The following is a 21,940-nucleotide window of genomic DNA, read 5'->3' as shown; positions in this document are numbered from 1 at the left end:
GCGCCGGTGCCGGTGACCGCAGCTTCTTCCTATTCAAATGTATTTGCGTCTTTCAGACGTAAATACATTTGAACAGCGTGCTGGGACTGGGCCCCGCCCCCGACGTGCAGCAACGTGATGAGATCAGCAGATTGCTGACGTCATCACAGTGCTGCGGGCGCCACACTGGATTTATCAGGAAGTGAGCGCTCCATGGAGGAGCCGAAGAGACAGGTGTAATTAATGGAGATGTGTGGGGAGGGGCTGAGGACACATAATGGGGAACATTTGTGAAGGAACACAGCTCTGTGACAGGCAGAGGAGGAGTACTGTATTCCGAGGGAGGGGAGAGGCAGGAGTGTGTAGTGATGGGGTAGTGTAATTTGTGTCTGCAGGGGGTGATGTGGAGTGCAATGTATTATGTCTGGGGAGGGAGTAATGGAGGGTGCATTGTATTGTATGTGGGGGAGGGGTAATGGAGGGTGCACTGTATTGTGTGTGTGTGTAGGGAGTGATGGGGGGCTGCAGTGTGTGTGTGTGTGTGTGTGTGTAGGGGGTGATGGGGGGTGCATTGTATTGTGTGTGTGTGTAGGGGGTGATGCATTGTGTGTGTGTGTATGTGTGTGTGTAGAGGGTGATGGGGGGTGCATTGTGTGTGTGAGTGTGTGTGTGTGTGTGTGTGGTGTGATGGGGGATGCATTGTATTGTGTGTGTGTTTGTGTAGGGTGTGATGCATTGTGTGTGTGTGTGTGTGTGTAGAGGGTGATGGGGGGTGCATTGTGTGTGTGTGTGTGTGTGTGTGTGTGTGGTGTGATGGGGGATGCATTGTATTGTGTGTGTGTGTGTGTAGGGTGTGATGGGGGATGCATTGTATTGTGTGTGTGTGTGTGTGTGTATGTAGGGGTTGATGGAGGGGTGCATTGTGTGTGTAGGGGATTATGGGGGTGCAGTGTGTGTGTGTGTGTGTGTGTGTTTGGAGGGGGTGCATTGTATTGTGTGCGTGGTGAGATGGTAATGGGGGTGCATGGTATTGTGTGTGTGTGTGTGTGTGTAGTGGGTGATGGGGGGATGTATTGTATGTGTGTGTGTGTGTAGTGGGTGATGGGGGATGTATTGTAGTGTATGTGTGTGTGTGTGTGTAGGGGATGATGCATTGCATTGTGTGTGTGTGTGGGGGGGGTGATGGGGGGGTGCATTGTATTGTGTGTGTGTGTTTGGAGGGGGTGATGGGGGGGTGCATTGTATTGTGTGCGTGGGGACATGGTAATGGGGGGTGCATGGTATTTGTGTGTTTGTATGTAGTGGGTGATGGGGGGATGTATTGTATTGTGTGTGTGTGTGTGTGTGTGTGTGTGGAGAGGGGCGCGAAGTCATTAATCGAGCTATAGTTACATTTAATTCTCAAAATTTTCGTTTCATTCACCTTTTCTGTTCTAATATTTTACAATGTGAACGACCATGGCTTGCCCCCCCCCCTAGTTTTGATCCTGGGTACGCCCATGCACAGGCCTGAGTGGGCCCCGGCACCCAGCCTTTCAATCGTAAACTTCAGTGATCGTACAAGTTCTGTATGATCACTGAAGTTTTCGTAGTTGCAGGACCTTTAGTGACGTCACATGTGTCATGTGAGTCCTAGCGGTGCACTGCGGGAGTCCCCAGGCCTGCACCGACCGCGCCGGTATTCAGATGTATGTGCGTCTTTCAGGCGCGCAATACATTTGTACAGTGCGGCCGGTGACAGGAGGGAGAGCAGCTCTGCTCAGCCCCGCAGCGTACCGTCATCGCCAGGGCTGCAGAGGAGCGCGCCTCAGTCCTGTACCGACATCATCATCACCGGGGCCGCAGCTGCAGGGATGAAGAGGAGGACGCGCAGGTACAGGTAAGCGCTCCAGAGGAGCCGAAGATGTACTTTTATATGAGGGGCTGCGGGTGGGGGAAGAGCAGTGTTATTTTACAACTGGCATTAAGAAGCGGTGGGGGACTTTATGGAGCATATTATGGGGCAGTGGGGGACATAATAGGGCAGTGGGGGACATAATAGGGCAGTGGGGGACATTATAGGGCAGTGGGGGACATTATAGGGCAGTGGGGGACATAATAGGGCAGTGAGGGACATTATAGGGCAGTGGGGGACATTATAGGGCAGTGGGGGACATTATAGGGCAAAGGGGGACATAATAGGGCAGTGGGGGACATAATAGGGCAGTGGGGGACATAATAGGGCAGTGGGGGACATAATAGGGCAGTGAGGGACATTATAGGGCAGTGGGGACATTATAGGGCAGTGGGGGACATTATAGGGCAAAGGGGGACATAATAGGGCAGTGGGGGACATAATAGGGCAGTGGGGGACATAATAGGGCAGTTGGGGACATAATAGGGCAGTGGGGGACATAATAGGGCAGTGAGGGACATTATAGGGCAAAGGGGGACATAATAGGGCAGTGGGGGACATAATAGGGCAGTGGGGGACATAATAGGGCAGTGGGGGACATTATAGGGCAGTGGGGGACAATATAGGGCAGTGGGGGACATTATAAGGCAGCGGAGGACATTATAAGGCAGCGGGGGACATTATAGGGCAGTGGAAGGACATTATAGGGTAATGGGGGCCATTATGAAGCAAATTGGGGCATTATAGGTCAGTGGGGGACGTTGTGAAAGAAATTGGAACATTATAGGGCAATTTGGGACATTATGAGGCATCAAAGATTTTGGAAGGCAGCATACTATAATGAGGAGGGGGGGATTTATACAGGGATGTAGTTGGAGATATTATAGAAAGGGAAATTTTTGGGGGGACATTTTGGAAAGGGGCACTTTGTGGGGCTATTTTGGAGAGCAGGATTGTGGGGTGATATTTTTTTCAAGAAGCAATTAACATCCCCTTCTGATTCCACTTGTTTCCCCAGACATTATTAAATAAAAGGGGCCAGGATGAGGGACATAATTACTATATGGGGCCAGAATGAGGGACATATATTATTAGTTTATGGTGGCACGTGGGGCATAATTACTGTAGGGGCAAATTAGGGGACATTATTACTGATGAAATATAAGTTAATTTTGAGGATACTGTCTCCAATGGGGGAACAAGAGCCTGATGTGGTGTAGAAATTGGGGAAATAGTGAGGAATGTGCTCTGGGAGTGATCGGCTATAGGTGACTGTTATTTTCTGCAGAGTCGTGTCATGGCAGGAAGAAGTGATGACGGTCAGCGCCGGATGAAGAGAAAAAGCGAAGATGAATAAAGTCAGCTAGAGACGTCACTGGTAAGTCAGTCACGGTATTTCTCCTTTGTATGTGGTTGTATTCAGTCACTATGTGGTCTGGTCACGGTGTGGTGGTATTTCTCCCTTGTATGTGGCTGTATTTGTTCACTGTTTGGTGGTAATATGTGGTCTGGTCATGGTGTGGTGGTATTTCTCCCTTGTATGTGGCTGTATTTGGTCACTGTTTGGTGGTAATATGTTGTCTGATCACTGTGTGGCGGTATTTATCCCTTGTATGTGGTTGTATTTGGTCACTATGTGGTGGTAATATGTTGTCTGGTCGCGGTGTGGCGGTATTTCCCCCTTGTATATGGTATTATTGATTTTGGTATAGTGGATTGTGTTGTGTATGGAAGTCACTTTTTTCTCTATAAGGGGGAGATTTTTTCCAGTAGAAATTAAATACTTAAACATTTAACCCCTCCCTGTCCTGCCCTGTCCTGTGACTATTACACTGCAGGAAATATGCAGTGAGTATTCAGTGAGGTTTTTTTACCTCAGTATTTGAAGCCAAAATCAGGAGCAGTAAAATCAGAGAAAAAGTGTGTGAATGTGGCCTAAAGATAAGTGATAACTTATTCATCTATGTGGACCGATTGCTGGGACCTGCACCGATCGTGCGACTTTTATCCCCCATTACACTGGAGCTCGTGTCCGACTCGACCCTTGATCCATTCATTCCCTCAGTGGCTGCGAGCGCTGCGCTTGTTATTATCTGGCTGCTCCACAGAGGATGAATGGAGCTGCGGTCACACATCCCACCCCACAGAGGATGAATGGAGCTGCTGTCACACCCCCCTCCCCACAGAGGATGAATGGAACTGCGGTCACACATCCCACCCTACAGATGATGAATGGAGCTGCGGTCACACACCCCACCTGCTTCTGCAAAAAGTTCCCCAATCTTCCGATCGGTGCGGTTTCCACTGGTCTGGTTCCACCGATCAATAAGTTATCACCAACCTACCCTGTGGATCGGTGATAACTTGTTTTCACCAAAGACCCCATTACTGCAAACGACTATAATTGTACATCCCAGTTATGGTGCACAATATAGATGTGCAGGAGCCATCTGTGTATACAGTCAAAGCTGAAGTTTTTTTTTTTTCCTTTTATACAGTCAAAGCAACACAATAATGGGGATAACGCTAATGGATGTTTATATTTAACTGTAAGGTGGGCCCCTGGAGTCAATTCTCCTGGTGGGCCCCAGACAGCCCAGTCCGCCCCTGGATTCAAGCCCTTGAACCTGACACATCATCTGATCACTTTGCCTTCCAGCAAACCAATCAGATGATATTGGATCCGGATTGGATGGCGCGGGACCCTTGACCCAGGATTACTGTGGAGGGGGTTCTTTATTTCAATAAAGATGGAGTCACTAATTGTGTTGTGTTTTATTTGTAATAAAAATATTTTTCTGCGTGTTGTGTTTTTTTTTTATCTGTACTAGAAATTCATGGTGGCCATTTCTAATATTGGCGTGACACCATGAATTTCTGGCTTAGGGCCAGTTGATAATATACAGCTAGCCCTAACCCCATTATTATTCAGCGAGCCACCCGTCACCAGGGCAGCTGGAAGAGTTGGATACAGTGCCAGAAGATGGCTCTTCTATGAAAGCGCCATTTTCTGGGGCGGCTGCGTACTGCAATTCGCAGCCGGGGTGCCCAGAAAGCTTGGGCACCCTGCACTACGGATTCCAATCCCCAGCAGCCTAGTTGTACCTGGCTGGACACAAAAATTGGGCAAAGCCCTCGTCATTTTTTTTTTTTTATTTAATGAATTTCATGAAATAATTAAAAAAAAAAGGCTTCTCTATATTTTTGGTTCCCAGCCGGGTACAAATAGGCAGTTGGGGGTTGGGGGCAGCCTGTAGATGCCTGCTGTACCTGGCTAGCATACAAAAACATGGCGAAGCCCACGTAATTTTTTGGGGGTGCAAAAAACTCCTGCATACAGTCCTGCAAGGAGTATGCTGAGCCTTGTAGTTTTGTAGCTGCTGTCTGCTGTCTGTCTGTATGCAGGAGAGCAGACAGCAGCTGCAGAACTACAAGGCTCAGCATGCTGCATCCATGACAGTATGCTGGAGGGAGAGAGAGGGGGAGCAGAACTACAAGGATCAGCATACTCCCTTCAGGACTGTATGCAGGAGATTTTTGCGACCCAAAAAAATGACGTGGGCTTCGCCATATTTTTTGTATGCTAGCCAGGTACAGCAGGCAGGTACAGCTGCCCGCAACCCCCAGCTGCCTATTTGTACCCGGCTGGGAACCAAAAATATAGGGAAGCCCTTTTTTTTTTATTATTTCACGAATTTGATGAAATAATTAAAAAAAAACGACTTTGGCTTTGCCCAGTTTTTGTGTCCTGCCAGGTACAACTAGGCAGCTGGGAATTGGAATCCGCAGCACAGGTTGGCCCGAGCTTTCTGGGCCCCTCTGCTGCGAATTGCAGTCCATAGCCGCCCCAGGAAATGGCGCTTTCATAGAAGTGCCATCATCTGGCGCTGTATCCAACTCTTCCAACAGCCCTGAAGCCGGGTGGCTTGCTGGGTAATAATGGGTTAATACTAGCTTTATTTTACTAGCTAGTATTAAGCCAGAGATTCTTAATGTCAGGCAAGTTTGACCCAGACATTAAGAATCTCCAATAAAAAGTTAAAAAAAAGACATCACACAGAGAAAAAATACTTTAATAGAAATAAATACACAGACACATTAGAGACTCCATGTTTATTACTCCCTCTCAACCCTCCACGATCCTGGTCTTCTGTCTTCTTTCTCCTTCAACCCATGCAGCTCTGCTACATCTGACAGCACTGCATGGGAGGAGGACGATGCTGCTCCCGTGCAGTCCAATCACTCAGTGAGTGAGCAGAGGCTGCGGGCTGGAAGCGGTGATGTCACAGCTGCCACCGTTACTATAGCAACGGCAATCTCCGATCACGTGATTCCCAGGGCTGCTATTTACCGGATGTGGCAGCCAGTCCCTGCATGTGGGCTGACTCTGTAAAGAGCGCCCACATGCAGGAACAAGGAAGCCAACCATGTGCCAGAGCATCTCGCCGGTACACGGAGATGCTGGAACGAGCACCGCGTACCGGAGAGATGCACTGACAGGACCTAGCATGACGTCTAGCCATGTGACCAGTCTGTAGCCAATGAGATAATAGACACATGACTGGTCACATGCTATTTTGATGTCACGGAAGGTCGTATCATCAGTGCTGGTTACCGGCAGGAGACAGCGATTATCAGAAGGAAAAGCGGCGGGAGACCGAGGGCAGGACACATCGCGGGGACCTGTAAGTGTAATGGCAATGTTTATTAACTGTATGTGTACATGTATAATGTGTTTTTATGTGTTTAGCTGCCATTGTTTTCAACGGGGTTCAAAGGAGTTTGTCGAACGTTGGTCGAATGGAGCCTCCGTTCGACGAACTGAACCAAACTCGAACATTAGGGGGGTGGCTCATCTCTACACAGGAGTCCACAGCAATGATGTCAGAGCTTCACCCGATTTTGATGACATCGCGCGGCTCTTTCTGTGTGGCAGCCTGATTTGCGGTCACACGTGAAGGACTCATCTGTGATCACAAATCCCCTGAGTGACTGCAGTGAGCCGCGCGATCAGCTGTGCTTTCACTCATATTACCCACGGCCACTGCTGCAGTCCTCCACCTGAGAGCGGTGGTAACCTCAGTGACAGCACAGTCGATCGCACGACTCACTTCAGTTGCTGAATGAAGCTCACAGGAGTGGCACTCCTGTCAGCTTCTGATGTAGCAGAGCTGGAAGCGTCGTGGGACCTTGCGTGGATTACGTCGGACCTGGAGGTGTATTTGAGGGATTAATAATGTGGTGAAAGAGGGTTTTTTTCTGTCTTTTATTACAAATAAAGGATTTTTGGAAGTGTGTGTTTATTTTCTGTAACTTACAGGTTAATCATGGAAGGTATCTCGGGGAGACGCCTGCCATGATTAACCTAAGACTTAGTGGCAGCTATGGGCTTCTGCCATTAACTCCTTATTATCCCGTTTGCCACTGCACCAGGGCAATTCGGAATGAGTCGGGTAGAGTCCCGGGACTGTCGCATCTAATGGATGCGGCAATTCCGGGCGGCTGCTGGCTGATATTGTTAGGCTGGGGGGCTCCCCATAACGTGGAGCTCCCCATTCTGAGAATACCAGCCTTCAGTTGTGTGGCTTTACCCTGGCTAGTATCCAAATTGGGGGAACTGCACGTCGTTTTTTTTTTAAAATTATTTATTAATTTTTTTCAACTGCTCGATATGGACACGCCCACCGGCGGCTTTGATTGGTTGCAGTGAGATAGCTGTCACTCAGTGTGGGCGAGTGTCTGACCGCAACCAATCATAGGCACCGGTGGGCGGAGGAAGCAGGGAATGCGTGACGGATTAATGAGAGGCCGGCTTTTTCAAAATACGAGAAGCCGCCACAGTATGAACACCGTGCAGCGCAGCGCTGGTGATCGTGGATAGGTGAGTATGAGAGAGGGGGTGGGAGGGAGAGACCGACATGGACAGAGAGAGAGACAGAGACAGAGAGACCGACTGACAGACCGACCGACAGAGAGAGAGACCGAAAGACCTGCGTTTATTATGTCAAAAAACACATGCAGATCGCTAGTAAAAAGCAAGCGAAACGCATTCTTTCTTGAAAAATATGTATTTAGACATTTCTCATTGACTTCAATGTTATTAAAACGCTGCCAAAATGGCAAAAACAATTCACATGTTGCTTCTTCAAACGCAGGGATTTTGACAAATTTTCCGCAACTAAAATGCAGCGTTTACAAATGCATTGTGCGCACAAGAAAGCCCTATTTTCCATAGACTTTGCCTGGAAATCAAAACACATGCAATTTTGCATTAAAACGCTGCAGCTCAAAACGTTGCTGAAACGCATGAAATAAAGCAAAATGCGCACATAGCCTAATACACTGTCCATTCTCCAGCAAAAACTCTTTACTCACCCCAGGGCTATGGGGTACTCGGTCCTGTATATTTACGGGGACAGTTCACTGGGTGGCCGTTACCCGGTTCCGTGACCCCAGGGGTCGCTTGAAAGGAGTTATGTACAAGGGAATAATAATAAAGGTTTTGTCATGATGCCAATTGTGGGTTGCGGCTATACAGTATAGATGGAGCCGCCGCTGTATAGTCTCTCACCACTGGGGCTGATGTTAATGGCAGCCTGGATGTTGGGCCCTCCGCAAGAAGGGCTAGACCCCAGGGGGTAGGTGATGCAGTTAAGCGCGGAAATAAGGTAGGCCACACAAGGGATTGCAGTGTAACTGGTTTCTTTACTCACAGTGTTGTTATGGCTTGCAACCCAAAGAAGGCTGTTCCTCACCACTGGTCCCCTTAGTCCCAGTGCCGGTATGGAAATCTGCTGGCTTCTTTTCCCTGCACCTGTCTCTGGTTGGTGGGTCCCCGTGGCTTGGAGCATCTGGGGTCCCCTCCTGGTAGTCTTTCAGTCTTTAGTCCATACGGTGGGCAGTTTGAACCCTGTAGGGTCGGTGCTCTGTTCCGATCCCTGGCTTTCCCGTCACTGCTGGTGCCCCAGACTTTACAGTCGGTGAGGTCCTGGATGGTCCCCTCACTGTGCAGATATTATCAGGTCAGTCTGGAGCGTTTGCCTGACCTAGTACTCTGTACCCCTTCGGTGCTATGGTTCCGAGAGTACTCCACCGTACTACCTCGGCAACCACATGCCTGCGCCTGACAGGTCACTGTTACACACTCCCGTCAGTACGGTTACGCCCGTCTCCCTTCACTTCCACTTACTGACTATTTGACCTCTCCTCTCTGGTTGTCATCTAGTGGACTGGATCAGCTCCACCCCTAGGTAGCCATCCATTGGGTCCAACTCAAGCTTGTCACCAGTCTTTGGGGAAGGGAAAACCAGGGATTATACATGCGTTTTGGTGTTACTGGCACTGGTCTTCTGGGTCCCTGGGGGTAGGTCCTGCATCTTTGAAAGGATTCAATTCCTTGTAGCTCCTGATGGTTTCAGGGACGCTACATTCTCCCTACATTATTTCCGGGTACAGTTTTCCCAGCATTGTGTCACCAGGTGTTATATAGACCCGATGAGGCTATGCAGACAGCCAATCATAGTAATGCCAGTAGCCAACATGGCTATGACATTACCGTGATTGGCAAGCAATCCGTTCATGTTTAGTGGCTGAAAATCAACTGTGAAACATGAGGAACGGGAACTTGAGCATGGCGCCAAGGTGCCAGGATACTATTTGGCACAGCGGTTGGCAACAGGGCATCATCTATTTAGATACCTGTTAGGCACGCTCATCACAGAACCTCAGGACATTCATCTTTTGTGACATCTGATTGTTATTTAGGTGGCTTATATGCACCAGGACTCGTTCAATGTTTCTACCAGTCCATTTGGTCTACTATATCCCCTGATGAACCCTTTCATTGTGGGGAGAAAAGCATTGGGATTGGGATCTTTAAGGGCATGCTTCAGCATGTGGTGCATCTTTTGGATTGAAGGAGGCTCTTTGGATGTGCTGATTACCCTCTTAAGAAGCCAATTTTTTTCTTATATTTTGTGCCTTATTTATACACATACAGTGCCTTGCAAAAGTATTCGGCCCCCTTGAATTTTTCAACCTTTTCCCACATTTCAGGCTTCAAACATAAAGATAAAAATTGTAATGTAATGGTGAAGAATCAACAACAAGTGGGACATAATTGTGAAGTTGAACGAAATGTATTGCTTATTTTAAACTTTTATAAAAAAAATAATAAACTGAAAATTGGGGCGTGCAATATTATTCGGCCCCTTTACTTTCAGTGGAGCAAACTCACTCAAGAAGTTCATTGAGGATCTCTGAATGATCTAATGTTGTCCTAAATGACTGATGATGATAAATATAAGCCACCTGTGTGTAATCAAGTCTCCGTATAAATGCACCTGCTCTGTGATAGTCTCCGTGTTCTGTTTAAAGCGCAGATAGCATCATGAAGACCAAGGAACACAACAGGCAGATCCGTGATACTGTTGTGGAGAAGTTTAATGCCGGATTTGGTTACAAAAAGATTTCCACAACTTTAAACATCCCAAGGAGCACTGTGCAAGCGATCATATTGAAATGGAAGGAGTATCATACCACTGCAAATCTACCAAGACCCGGCCGTCCCTCAAAAATGTTATCTCAAACAAGGAGACTACTGATCAGAGATGCAGCCAAGAGGCCCATGATCACTCTGGATGACCTGCAGAGATCTACAGCTGAGGTGGGAGAGTCTGTCCATTAGACAACAATCAGTCGTACACTGCACAAATCTGGCCTTTATGGAAGAGTGGCAAGAAGAAAGCCATTTCTCAAAGATATCTATAAAAAGTGATTACACACAGGTGGCTTATATTTATCATCATCAGTAATTTAGGACAACATTGGATCATTCAGATATCCTCAATGAACTTCTGGAGTGAGTTTGCTGCACTGAAAGTAAAGGGGCCGAATAATATTGCATGCCCAAATTTTCAGTTTATTATTTTTTATAAAAGTTTAAAATAAGCAATAAATTTCGTTCAACTTTACAATTCAACAAGGAATGGAAGGCCTCCCATATGATGACAGGTTGAAAAAGTTAGATATGTTTAGCTTAGAAAAAAGACGTCTCAGAGGAGCTCTCATTTATATGTATAAATACATGTGTGGTCAATATAAAGGACTGGCATATGACTTATTTCTTCCGAAGACAATACTAAGGACCAGGGGGCATTCACTGCGAGTGGAAGAAAAGTGATTCCGACAGCTAAATAGGAAAGGATTCTTTACAGTTAGAGCAGTCAGACTGTGGAATGCCCTACCACAAGAGGTAGTAATGGCAGACACTATAACAGCTTTCAAAAAAGTGCTGGATGTTTTCCTCACTACACAAAACATTGTTGGTTATAAATGACTTTGTGAGGTTATAAATGACTTTGTGACCAAATGTAGAACTGGTGGAGGAAGGTTGAACTAGATGGACCTAGGTCTTTTTTCAACCTTAGTAACTATGTAACTATGTAACAATTGTGTCCCACTTGTTGTTGATTCTTCACCATAACATTAAAATTTTTATCTTTATGTTTGAAGCCTGAAATGTGGGAAAAGGTTGAAAAATTCAAAGGGGCCGAATACTTTCGCAAGGCACTGTAGTTGCACTGGTCAGAATCAGACTTTTCCACACTCAGGAAGGTTAGGTGTGCTATATGTATTTATATTAATTTATGCAGTTAGCCCGTGTGTGAATAAGTTATACAGTACTAACCTCTATTTTGGTCTGGTAAATATATCATTGACTATAGGAACTTGGTACGGTTGGGACTTTGACTTAATTCAAACCTGACTGTTTTTATCAAGCACTAAGCACTTTGTGGGTTAGGGTAGCAGACGTGGAATAGGGGTACCAAAAACTTTAGGGAGCCGACCTCCACTGTCAGGTAGGGAGCACTGTAGGGTGAGACCCTTCATTAATTTTCCCAGGCCAAGCCTTAGGCCACACTGCACTCTTTGCCCTCACTATTTAAAATCCCAGAGTAGTATGTTATGTGTGCACTCTATACAGCACTTTTGTTTCTGTTTGGATCATTTTTAAATCAATTTATAATATAGTATCATATTTTAGAGAGTTTATTTTGGTTTGTTATACTCGATCAAGTATCAAGTGTCTCGAGCGCACGGGTGCTTCATTGAGTACTGAGCAGTGCTGAGCACACTTGCCCATCACTAGTTACCACCAGTTGCCATCAGTTTTTACTTTGCCAGATAGCTTAGACATTAAAAATGCTGTGTTCATATTACTGAGCTCAAAACATTTTAAATCGAATTAAAAGGGAAGTCAGAGTGTTGTATACATATTTTTCAGCCAGTTAAAGGCTTTTTACGTCAGCAAATTGCAGCACATTTTAGGAAATTTCAGCAAATCCACAAATTTGAATTTCAAAAGATCAACTCTAATGCTAATATAAGTTTATATTTTGTTTCAAAACTAAACAAAGAAAAATACAAAAATGAAGAAAAACTGTAATGAGCTGTCATTTGTGACACAATATAATGACATTTTAGGCCAAGTGATGGGAAACGGAATTCAAATTTAGACATCCTTTATGTTCTATGTTACATTATCTTCACAGCTGATTTGTTTAAAACACCTAAATCTTTGTGAATTCTCCCTCTCTTTCTCTCTCCTCTTTCCATTATTGGGATCCGCACAAATTTATTCTCTGTGAATTACATTTTTGGCAAAATCTGAAACAGCTATGTGTGTGGTTAAAAAGAATACTGGTTTCCATTGGTTGTCATCTGTTTTTCCTCAGCCAGACAGGTTGCGGTCAATTGGACATTATAAAGGCTGTGTTTATATTACAGAGCACAAAACAGATTTGATAGGCTCCAAGGCGAATTCAGAGTGTTATACACATATTTTCCAGGCAAATAGAAGCTTTTTAATTATAAGATTTGCAGCAATTTTTGGGAGGAAATTCAGCAAAGCCAACAAATTTGGATTTTAAAAGATCTCATTTCTAGTACTGATACATAGTCATATAATATATAAATATATATACTTATATATGTCTGTCTGTATACATGAATATATACAGTAGTAATGTATACTGTATGTATATATACATATCTGGAACATTATTCGTCAGCAGTTGCAAGCAGTTGATAATAACGGTTTAATGCACAAATTTGCATATCGATAACATATCTTTCGATCCCTTGATTTCAATAATGCCATGACTTTTCCCTCTTGGTGTTGCAGTTTTAGTACACATACAGCTCAACATTAAAAATTAAACAATACAACACCAAAAAGAATAGATGGAAACTACAAAATCGATAACAATGTTACTGAGACGCAAATGATGAACAAATGGAAATAATATTTTCAAACATCCTGATTTATTTAGTATCTAGTAGGAGTGCCTCACATAGGAATCCTCGCCATTTTAGTCTATTGGCATGCTATCAATGAGGTTATTAATGGTTGTCTGGGGAATGTTCTGTCACACTAAAACTTATTGGGCACGCAAAGCATCAAGATTCACTGCTGGCAGCTCCCTTTGCAATTGCCAACTACTGATGCCACAAATGGGCTCAATGAGAGATAAGCCCAGAGAGCTGTAGGTCATGCTAGCCTGAGAAATATACAGCCTAGTGTTGAAGAGATATTTTGAAGAATAGGCCATAACACTGGTTCCACCCCCAAATCACCGTAACACCAAGATATTAATGTACCTGGAATGAAGAATAGTGGGTTTTGGCCACCATCCATTGGGCCACATCACATCATAATCCCAGAAATAGAATCAGTGTGACATCCCTTTGTGAAGGCTTTTTTAGACTGTTTTCATACTGTTGTCCAAATGGTCTCTACTTGGAGACCGGAGGCTTAAATGAAGAAATGGAATTGGGAATGGAAGACTATCCTCTTATATGATGAGTGCTGCATTTAGCTTGCATGCAATGATAGTTGAAGATTTTTTTTGCAGACCACATGGGAAATGCTATGAAGAGGCCTTCAAGAGGGAATATCACACCAATCCTGCTACTGGAATTATGGTGTGGGGTAGCATAATGTATGGCATCTTGACCCCTGTATTATTAATCCCATGTTCACTAACATTAAACCTGGGATTAATACTAGTGATATGGTCATTTCTCTCTGTTACCAGGAACCTTTTTTCAACATACCAGGCTGCATGTTACATTCACTATTGTGTGGCCTAAACTTGCTACCATGGCCTGCAGTGTCTATGGATGTGTCTCCCATTGAGCACTTTTGGGACATCAGTGGTCAGTAATTGCCAGCACTGGATTCTGATGATTATCATGGACAAATTTACATATCATTAACATGTCTATCAATCCTATGATTTCCATAATTTCATTCCTTTAGGTGTTGTAATTCCAATGCTAAGGAAAAACCTTTTATATTTCCTTCTCATTATTCACTGCTGATGTCAGCATCAGAAATATATACTGGAAATTATGCCACTTTTTTGAGTATTAATTTTATAGACTAGATGTAAACAAACACATTTGTCCTTTTAGCCATGAACCCCACGATTGAAGTTCTAAATCAAGCTTAGATCATGTAATGAAATAGTTAAATAGTTATACTTCAGCATGTTATTTTGTTTGTGTTTATACAGATTGGATGCATTTTTGATAGCAGTGTCTGGAATGAAATTGCTGCGATCCTGTTTCTGTAATCCTTCACAGCAATATATCAAATTAGGATTTACCGTTATACTTTTTCAGTTTGATTACAGTTCTATTTCGGAAAGTTTTTTATTGGATTTTTATTTTATTTCAATCCTGTTTTACAAGGCAAGTATATCTATTTATCTCTCTGTCTATTTTTATTAGTTTGCTTCTTATCTAAAAAATCTCGCTTTTTGCTGTGTTTTGTATTTATTAATTTATTACTAATATACTGTAATTTTACACCTAACAAAACATAACTCTTTTAAGAAGCATGAACACATACCAGTAACAATGGATCTATCACCAGATTTCAAAATACAAGCGGCATACATTATTGAGTGGTTTGTTAGACCTGCTCTAATTACTTTGAAGGTCCAGGTCAGAATTGTTTTATATCCTTTATGAAAGTTCAGCTCAATCCCTGCTCATGGAGCCTGGTATTCTTTTTTTAACTGTATATTTATTGAGTTTTGAATTATACAAAGAAAAAAAAACATATTTAAAAAGTATAGACCTATCTCCTTATCCCTCTCATCAATTTTTACCCTTTCCAGTATTTAGATTCATGAGACTTTTGGAGAAAATTCTGTGAAGTCAGCTAACTTAAATTTCAAACTTTTAGCTCATCTTTTGCTACCACTTTTGATGAATTTGACAGGTGGGTATAGCCACGTCCCATTCTGACTCCTCCCCAGCACTGCCCATTTTTGTGATGGTTCCCAAACCTGGCGTGTGAATGCCAAAAGATTGAAGAAAAAATAAAGAAAATATCAATAAAGAAATGACTCCCAGAGAGTTGAAATAAAAAAAATTCCAACAAATGTATATTCTTATGTTTTTGTTCAAGAATGGAAAGATATTCTAATCAATTGCTCCTCAAAGAAATTTATTATTCAATTGGACCTTATTAGCAAACATGAAACATCAGAATTAAAAAAGTTCAATATGATATTATTAAATGAAAAAAAAAAAATCATTATAGACATCACAGACAAATCTACAATATAGCAAATATTAGCTATTTTGGAAGGAACCAGTAAGAAAAATCATATCTTTTTCAGATGAAAAACCCACAAGTTTCAGAAAGATTTATTTGTCTAACTTAACAATCAAATTTCTGAATAGGTTCGTCATAAAAAAAACCATGATTAATCATGATTAAGAGCGGGGTTGTCTGCTTGAAAAGCGTAAACAGTTGTCTACTTTTCCCCATGTTTTGTAACTTTTATATCACCCTAGTTTTTTATGGAGAATCATTAGAGGTAAATTTTAATCACTACATTCAATTTGCGGAAGCTGGATTTTTCTTTCCATTTTGATTGAGCTATCACCTGGATGCCGACCTTGAGTCTCTATGCACTACACATTATCCCGGTGTCTAGTGAGTTGCCTAATGTATTCTCACAGAATGTTGGACTGCTGCATCAGATGACGGATTTTCACAATCACCCAACCCTAACCCAAGTGAGATGGTTTGGCATGAGTTGGACCGCAAAGAGAAGACAAAGCAGCCAACAAGTGCACACAAACATGCTGGGAACTCTTATAAGATTGTTGTAAATCCTTTCCTGGACACTGACTGATGAAGTTGCTTGAGAGAATACCAAGGGGGTATAATGCTGTCATCAGAGTAAAAGGGAGATACCCTTAGAAATCTAATGTTTAACACACATATTGGCATAATTGTTTTTTGGAAACTATTCAAGGTAACTGTGTGAGGAATATACTTGAGAGAATGCCAACGGTGTGAAAATCCGTCATCAGACTAAAAATGGGATACATTGAGAAATCTAAGGTTTAAGATATTTTGGTTTCAAATGTGTTTAATTATTCTCTGTTTCCATATGTGTTCTTTATAGGGACTCTGTCAACACGGAATGACTGTTCAAACCAAGTGCAGGTGCTCATGCTATCATGGCGGGGCTTATAATTTAAATACACATTTCCACCTGCTTCTTTTCCTTCAATTCTCATCCCTCTTTTTTTGATTGACGGCTTTGCATTCATAGAGGTAGTGTTACGCTAGGTACGGGGAAATTTCAACCTCACAGTGAAAAGGAAGGGAATGGAAACCTTGTGTTAAGGGAGAGGGAAGATGGTGACCCCTGACCAAAACTACTGCTGGTCTCTGGGGTCCCTCACCACCCTAGATAGGTTCCGCACCTATGCACCCAGCCAAATACTTGATCCTAGGCAACCCTAGTGCTGAGCCCTAAATTGGGAACGGATAAGATGAGCTCTTCATCAATCCCACTAAACAACTTTAGAAGACACAAGGGGGACACATTAGATGACTCAGGTAGTTCAGCAGAGCTTTCAGCAACGATACCACAGAGGAGTACAAAACACCTGCTTGCACCCTCTGCTTGCAGGAACTGAAAATATCACCAGCACAGTTAAAACGAAATAAGGGGTATTTAAACACCAAGGAAATACTGACAATCAACAGCTGAGTGGAAGTCGAGCTCCTGCTGCGTCCAAAAGGGAGTGAGATGAATCCAGCAGGAAAGCTACCTATACCAATGAATACTGACAGCAGGAACAATGGAAAGTCGGGGAGAATTTTGCACAGCCAAACCCTGTGATCTTTGATGGCCAGAAACCACATGACTGTCTGTTACACATGATACACTAGTGACAGGCAGAGAAGGGAGGCGATAGATGGAACATAAGCATTTGGAAAGGTGTATTAAAATGTTTGGCGCTGCCATGATGCACCAGCCCCTGTACTTGGATTGAACACTCATCCTGTGCTAACAGACTTTCTTTAATGGTTTTGCTTTTTTCAGTTTGAACCTATAATGTGCACATTTTGAAAAGAACAAGAAATCCATTGCATGAACAGGTGTGTCCAAACTTTTGACATGTGCTGTATATATGCTATATACTGTACACCATGCCTTGAAAAGGTATTCATACCTAGTGGACGTTTGCACAATTGTTCACTTTATAACCACAAACTTAAATGTTTTTTATTGCGATCTTATTGAATATGCCAACACAAAGTAGCAAGTATTTATGAAGTGTAAAGGGAATGGTACATGAGTTTAGGAATATTTTATAATCTGAAAATTGTGACGTGTGTTTGTATTCAGCCCCCCTGAGTCAATACTTTGTAGGACCACCTTTTGCTGCAATTACTGCTGCAAGTCTTTTGGGGTATGTCTCCACCAGCTTTACATATCTAGAGGTTGACATTTTTACCCATTCTTTGTAAAATAGCTCTATCAGTGGGATTGGATGGAGAACATCTTTAACAGCAATTTTAACTTATTGCCACATATTCTGAATGGGATTTATATATGGTATGAATACTTTTTCAAGGTACTGTATATGGTGTACAATCTGTTGAGTTTCATGGCACCAGTTACCAATGAACTACGATAACTACTAAACTACTGGACCTTTAGGGTACGCTCACACTACTGTATATTCTCTCATTCAAGAGAGACAGTCCAATTATACAAATTACACTTGGCTCAGACTCTGCTCCAAGTTCTAGCCAAGAGTCATATTACTGTGATCTGATTCTCTCGCATTCAAGATTCGGAGCACAGGTAATGAGAAGATGGAGAACTTGGAGAAGTTAATTTCTTCATCTTCTGCATTGGTGTAAATCGGAGTGCACTTGGATGACATCCAATTTGAATTCGATATTTTGCATATACCCATTGACTTCGGTGTGTGCCATCTAAAATACATACCCAATTGCAGTATGCAGTGATTTTTCACATCCAGAATCGACATGAGAAAACAAGGTGTTTAGCACTGCGCCTTAGTATAACATTGGGACACGTGCTACCCAACAAAACATCAGATAGTACTTGGCCTTGCTATACGCCAGTGTGAGCAAGTCCTTAAAGGTGATTTTTTTTTATATACAGGGTATTTACAGTTACATACAGGGGAACCTAACTAAGGGACAAGGGTGCAAGGAAAGGAATAAGGATGGAACAAGTATTGTGTCTAACCAGCTTTGCATGCTACCCTAGGGGTGTAAATATCATTGGTGTAATGTTTGCAGCTGCACAGGAGTAAGAGGGCTTACTAACACCTCCAAAGCAAGTGGAATTGGGCATTATAATAAGCTATTGCACTACAAAGGGCCCATATATTTTTCTTGCAGGGGTGCCCTCTTTTGTCTGTGTCAGCCCCTTTGCTAATAGCTACAGTTGAAACCAGACATTTACATACACTATCTAAAGAGACAAATATGCATGTTTTTCTAACTATCTGATGTGAAATCAGAAGAGATGTTTCCTGTTTTAGGTCAATTAGGATTACCAAATTTTTCACATTTGCCAAATGCCAAAATAATGAGAGAGAGAGAGAGAGAGAGAGAGAACGTTTTTAAGGCATTTTTATTACTTTCTGCAAAGTCAAAAGTTTACACACATTGCGTACTATGCCATTAAACAATAATGAACAGCCCATATGATGATGTCATGTCTTTGGAAGCTTCTGATAGGTTTATTGGCAACATATTAGTTAATTAGAGACACACCTGTGGATGTATTTTAATGTACACCTGAAACACAATGCTTATTTGTGTAGCATCATGGGGAAGTCAAAAGAAATCAGCCAAGATCACTGGAAGAAAATTGTGGACTTGCACAAGTCTGTTTCAGCCTTTGTTCAATTTAGAGATACCTGAATATGCCTCATTCACCTGTACAAACAATTATACACAATTACAAACAAGATTGGAATGTCCAGACATCATATCGCTGAGAAAAGAGGCAGGTTCTGTGTACCAGAGATGAACGAACTTTGGTCAGACATGTGCATATCAACCCAAGAACAAAAGAAAAAGAAATTGTGAAGATGCTGGTGGAAGCTGGTAAGATTGTGTCATTATCCACGGTTAAAAAAGTACTGTATCAACATGGGCTGAAAGGCCACTTTGCCATGAAGAAGCCATTACGCCAAAAGAAGCATAAAAAGCCAGATTAATGTTTCCAATTGCACACAGGAATAAAGACCTTAATTTTTGGAGTCATGTCCTCTAGTGTGATGAAACTAAAATTGAACTGTTTGGCCATAAGAATCATTATGTTTGGAGGAAAAAGGGAGAAGCTTTGAAGCCTTATAACTAGAGATGAGCAAACCGGTCGCGGTTCGGCTCGAGCTCGGTTCGCCAAACCGAGGTCTGGTTTGAGTTCGGTTCGGCGAACCGGTTCGGCGAACCACTCAAACCCATAGGAAACAATGGGAGGCAATCACAAACACATAAAAACGCATTATAAATGTACACATACAGTTAATAAACATTGCCATAAGACTTACCTGTCCCCGGGATGCGTCCTGCACTCTGTCTCCCGCAGCTTTTCCATAGGTAATCGCTGTGTCCTCCGGGAACACCAGCAGTGATGCAGGACCTATCGTGATGTCAAAATAGCCATGTGACCAGTCACGTGTCTATTATCTCATTGGCTACAGACTGGTCACATGACTATGACGCCTCATGCTAGGACCTGTCATTGCATCTCTCTGTTACACGGTGCACATTTGTGTATCGCCGTGTACCGGCGACATGCTCTAGCACACGGTCAACTCCCCACTCTGCTTCCCCATTCCCTTAAGGTACCGTCACATTAAGCGACGCTCCAGTGATCCCACCAGCAACCTGACCTGGCAGGGATCGCTGGAGCTTCGCTACACGGGTTGCTGGTAAGCTGTCACACAGGCAGATCTCACCAGCAACCAGTGACCAGCCCCCAGCCAGCAGCACGCGTGGAAGCGATGCTGCGCCTGGTAACTAAGGTAAATATCAGGTAACCAACCCGATATTTACCTTGGTTACTAGCGCACACCGCTTAGCGCTCGCTTCTGCACTCCTAGTTACAGTACACATCGGGTTAATTTAACCCGATGTGTAGTCTGTAGTGATGAGCGAGCATGCTTGTAACTACTCGGTACTCGCACGAGTATCGCTGTACTCGGGCTGCTCGGCGGGGACCGAGTAATCTCGCGATACTCGTGCTGTACTCGTGGTCTTCATTTCTGCATGTTGGCGCTCTTTTGAGAGCCAGCCCTCATGCAGGGATTGGCTGGCAGACCACTGCAATGCCACAGCCCTGTTAGTTGTGGAATTGCAGTGATTGGCCGGTCTGCACAGCGTGACCGAGCCTTTATATCGGCCGGCGCGCTGTGCTCTGCTCACAGCTATCCAGACTGTCAGTGCAGGGAGAGTGTCGCTGATTCAGGGAAAGCTTTGCGGCCCTTTATAGCTTTTTCAGTTGCAGGGCTGCAAACAGTGTGACCAAAAGTCCTTCTCAGGACTATTCTAGTTGTATACAGGCAGAGAGGGTATAGCCAGGTCGGAGTACAGTAGCAGAGTCCTTCTCAGGACTATTGTTGCTATATACAGGCAGGGTATAGCCAGGTCTGAATACAGGCTAGTGACCAAAAGAGTCCTTGTCAGGACTATTGTACCAGTATACAGGCAGGCAGGCAGGCAGGGTAGTGGTGACCGTATACCAGCCTTCATCATATCTGGGGCTGGTGTACACAGTGTAAAACAGTCCAGATAGTGTCTGACTTGTCTGTAATTGTCGCTTCCCAAAAAAACCTGTTAGGTTCTTATTGCGTCCGTGCTTGGTTTTTAAAACCGCACGTGTGTGCCTGTTGGTGGCAGCGTACAGGTGCACTTGTGTGCAATTTCCAGAAACTTTGATATAACGCACAAGTAGTGAATATACACGTCAGCAGTGCACAGCATTGCAAAATGCGCAAGGGCATTGGCAAGGAACAAGGAAGTGGACGTGATGGTGGTGCAGGCAGAGGCCGAGGTCGTGGGCAAGCTCTAATTTCGCCACAACAAAGGGCCACATCTAGTCGCTCGCACGTCCTGTCCCAAATTCTTGGGGACCGCAGCAGTACACCGCTCTTGAACCAAGACCAGTGTCAACAGGTTGTTAGTTGGATAGCAGATAATGCTTCCAGTCAGATTGGCACCACCACAAACACTCTGTCTTCCACACGGTCAAGTGTCAGTAGCCGTGATACTGCACCGCACATTTCTGAACCTGATCCTCCTTCCTACCACCAGGCTGAGTACACGTCCTCCTCGGACATTAATGATCCCACACTTGGACACTCGGAAGAGCTGTTCACGTTTCCATTCAAACATTCTGGCCTCTCGCCAGCTCATATTGAAGTGGGTCATGAGGAGATCGTCTGTACAGATGGCCAAATATTTGAGCAGCCACGTTCTCACGAAGTTGGCAACGTGTCTCAACAAGTGGTGGACGATGATGAGACACAATTGTCAGGAAGTCAGGAGGAGGAGCAGGGTGCGGAAGAGGAAGACGACGTGGTGGATGATCCAGTAACTGACCCAACCTGGCAGGAGGATATGCAGAGCGAGGACAGCAGTGCACAGGGGGAGGGAGGCGTAGCATCACAACAGGCAGTAAGAAGCAGGGTGGTGGC

At 43.9% G+C, this 21,940-nt stretch overlaps 1 protein-coding gene across 1 annotated transcript in view; it reads left to right on the top strand.

The window, feature by feature from the left end:
• PCNX2 (pecanex 2) overlaps nucleotides 1-21,940 on the top strand; it is a 1,407,555-nt gene that overhangs the window by 922,309 nt on the left and 463,306 nt on the right. Inside the window, exon 20 of the mRNA XM_075339694.1 lies at nucleotides 14,452-14,629. Within this exon, the coding sequence (XP_075195809.1) occupies nucleotides 14,452-14,629 (178 nt within the window). The remainder of the gene's footprint in view (nucleotides 1-14,451; nucleotides 14,630-21,940) is intronic.

The sequence above is a fragment of the Anomaloglossus baeobatrachus genome, chromosome 3, assembly GCF_048569485.1.
Source record: "Anomaloglossus baeobatrachus isolate aAnoBae1 chromosome 3, aAnoBae1.hap1, whole genome shotgun sequence".
NCBI lineage: Eukaryota > Metazoa > Chordata > Amphibia > Anura > Aromobatidae > Anomaloglossus > Anomaloglossus baeobatrachus.
Note: the sequence above shows the minus strand (reverse complement) of the source record. Positions and strands in the feature narration are given on the sequence as shown.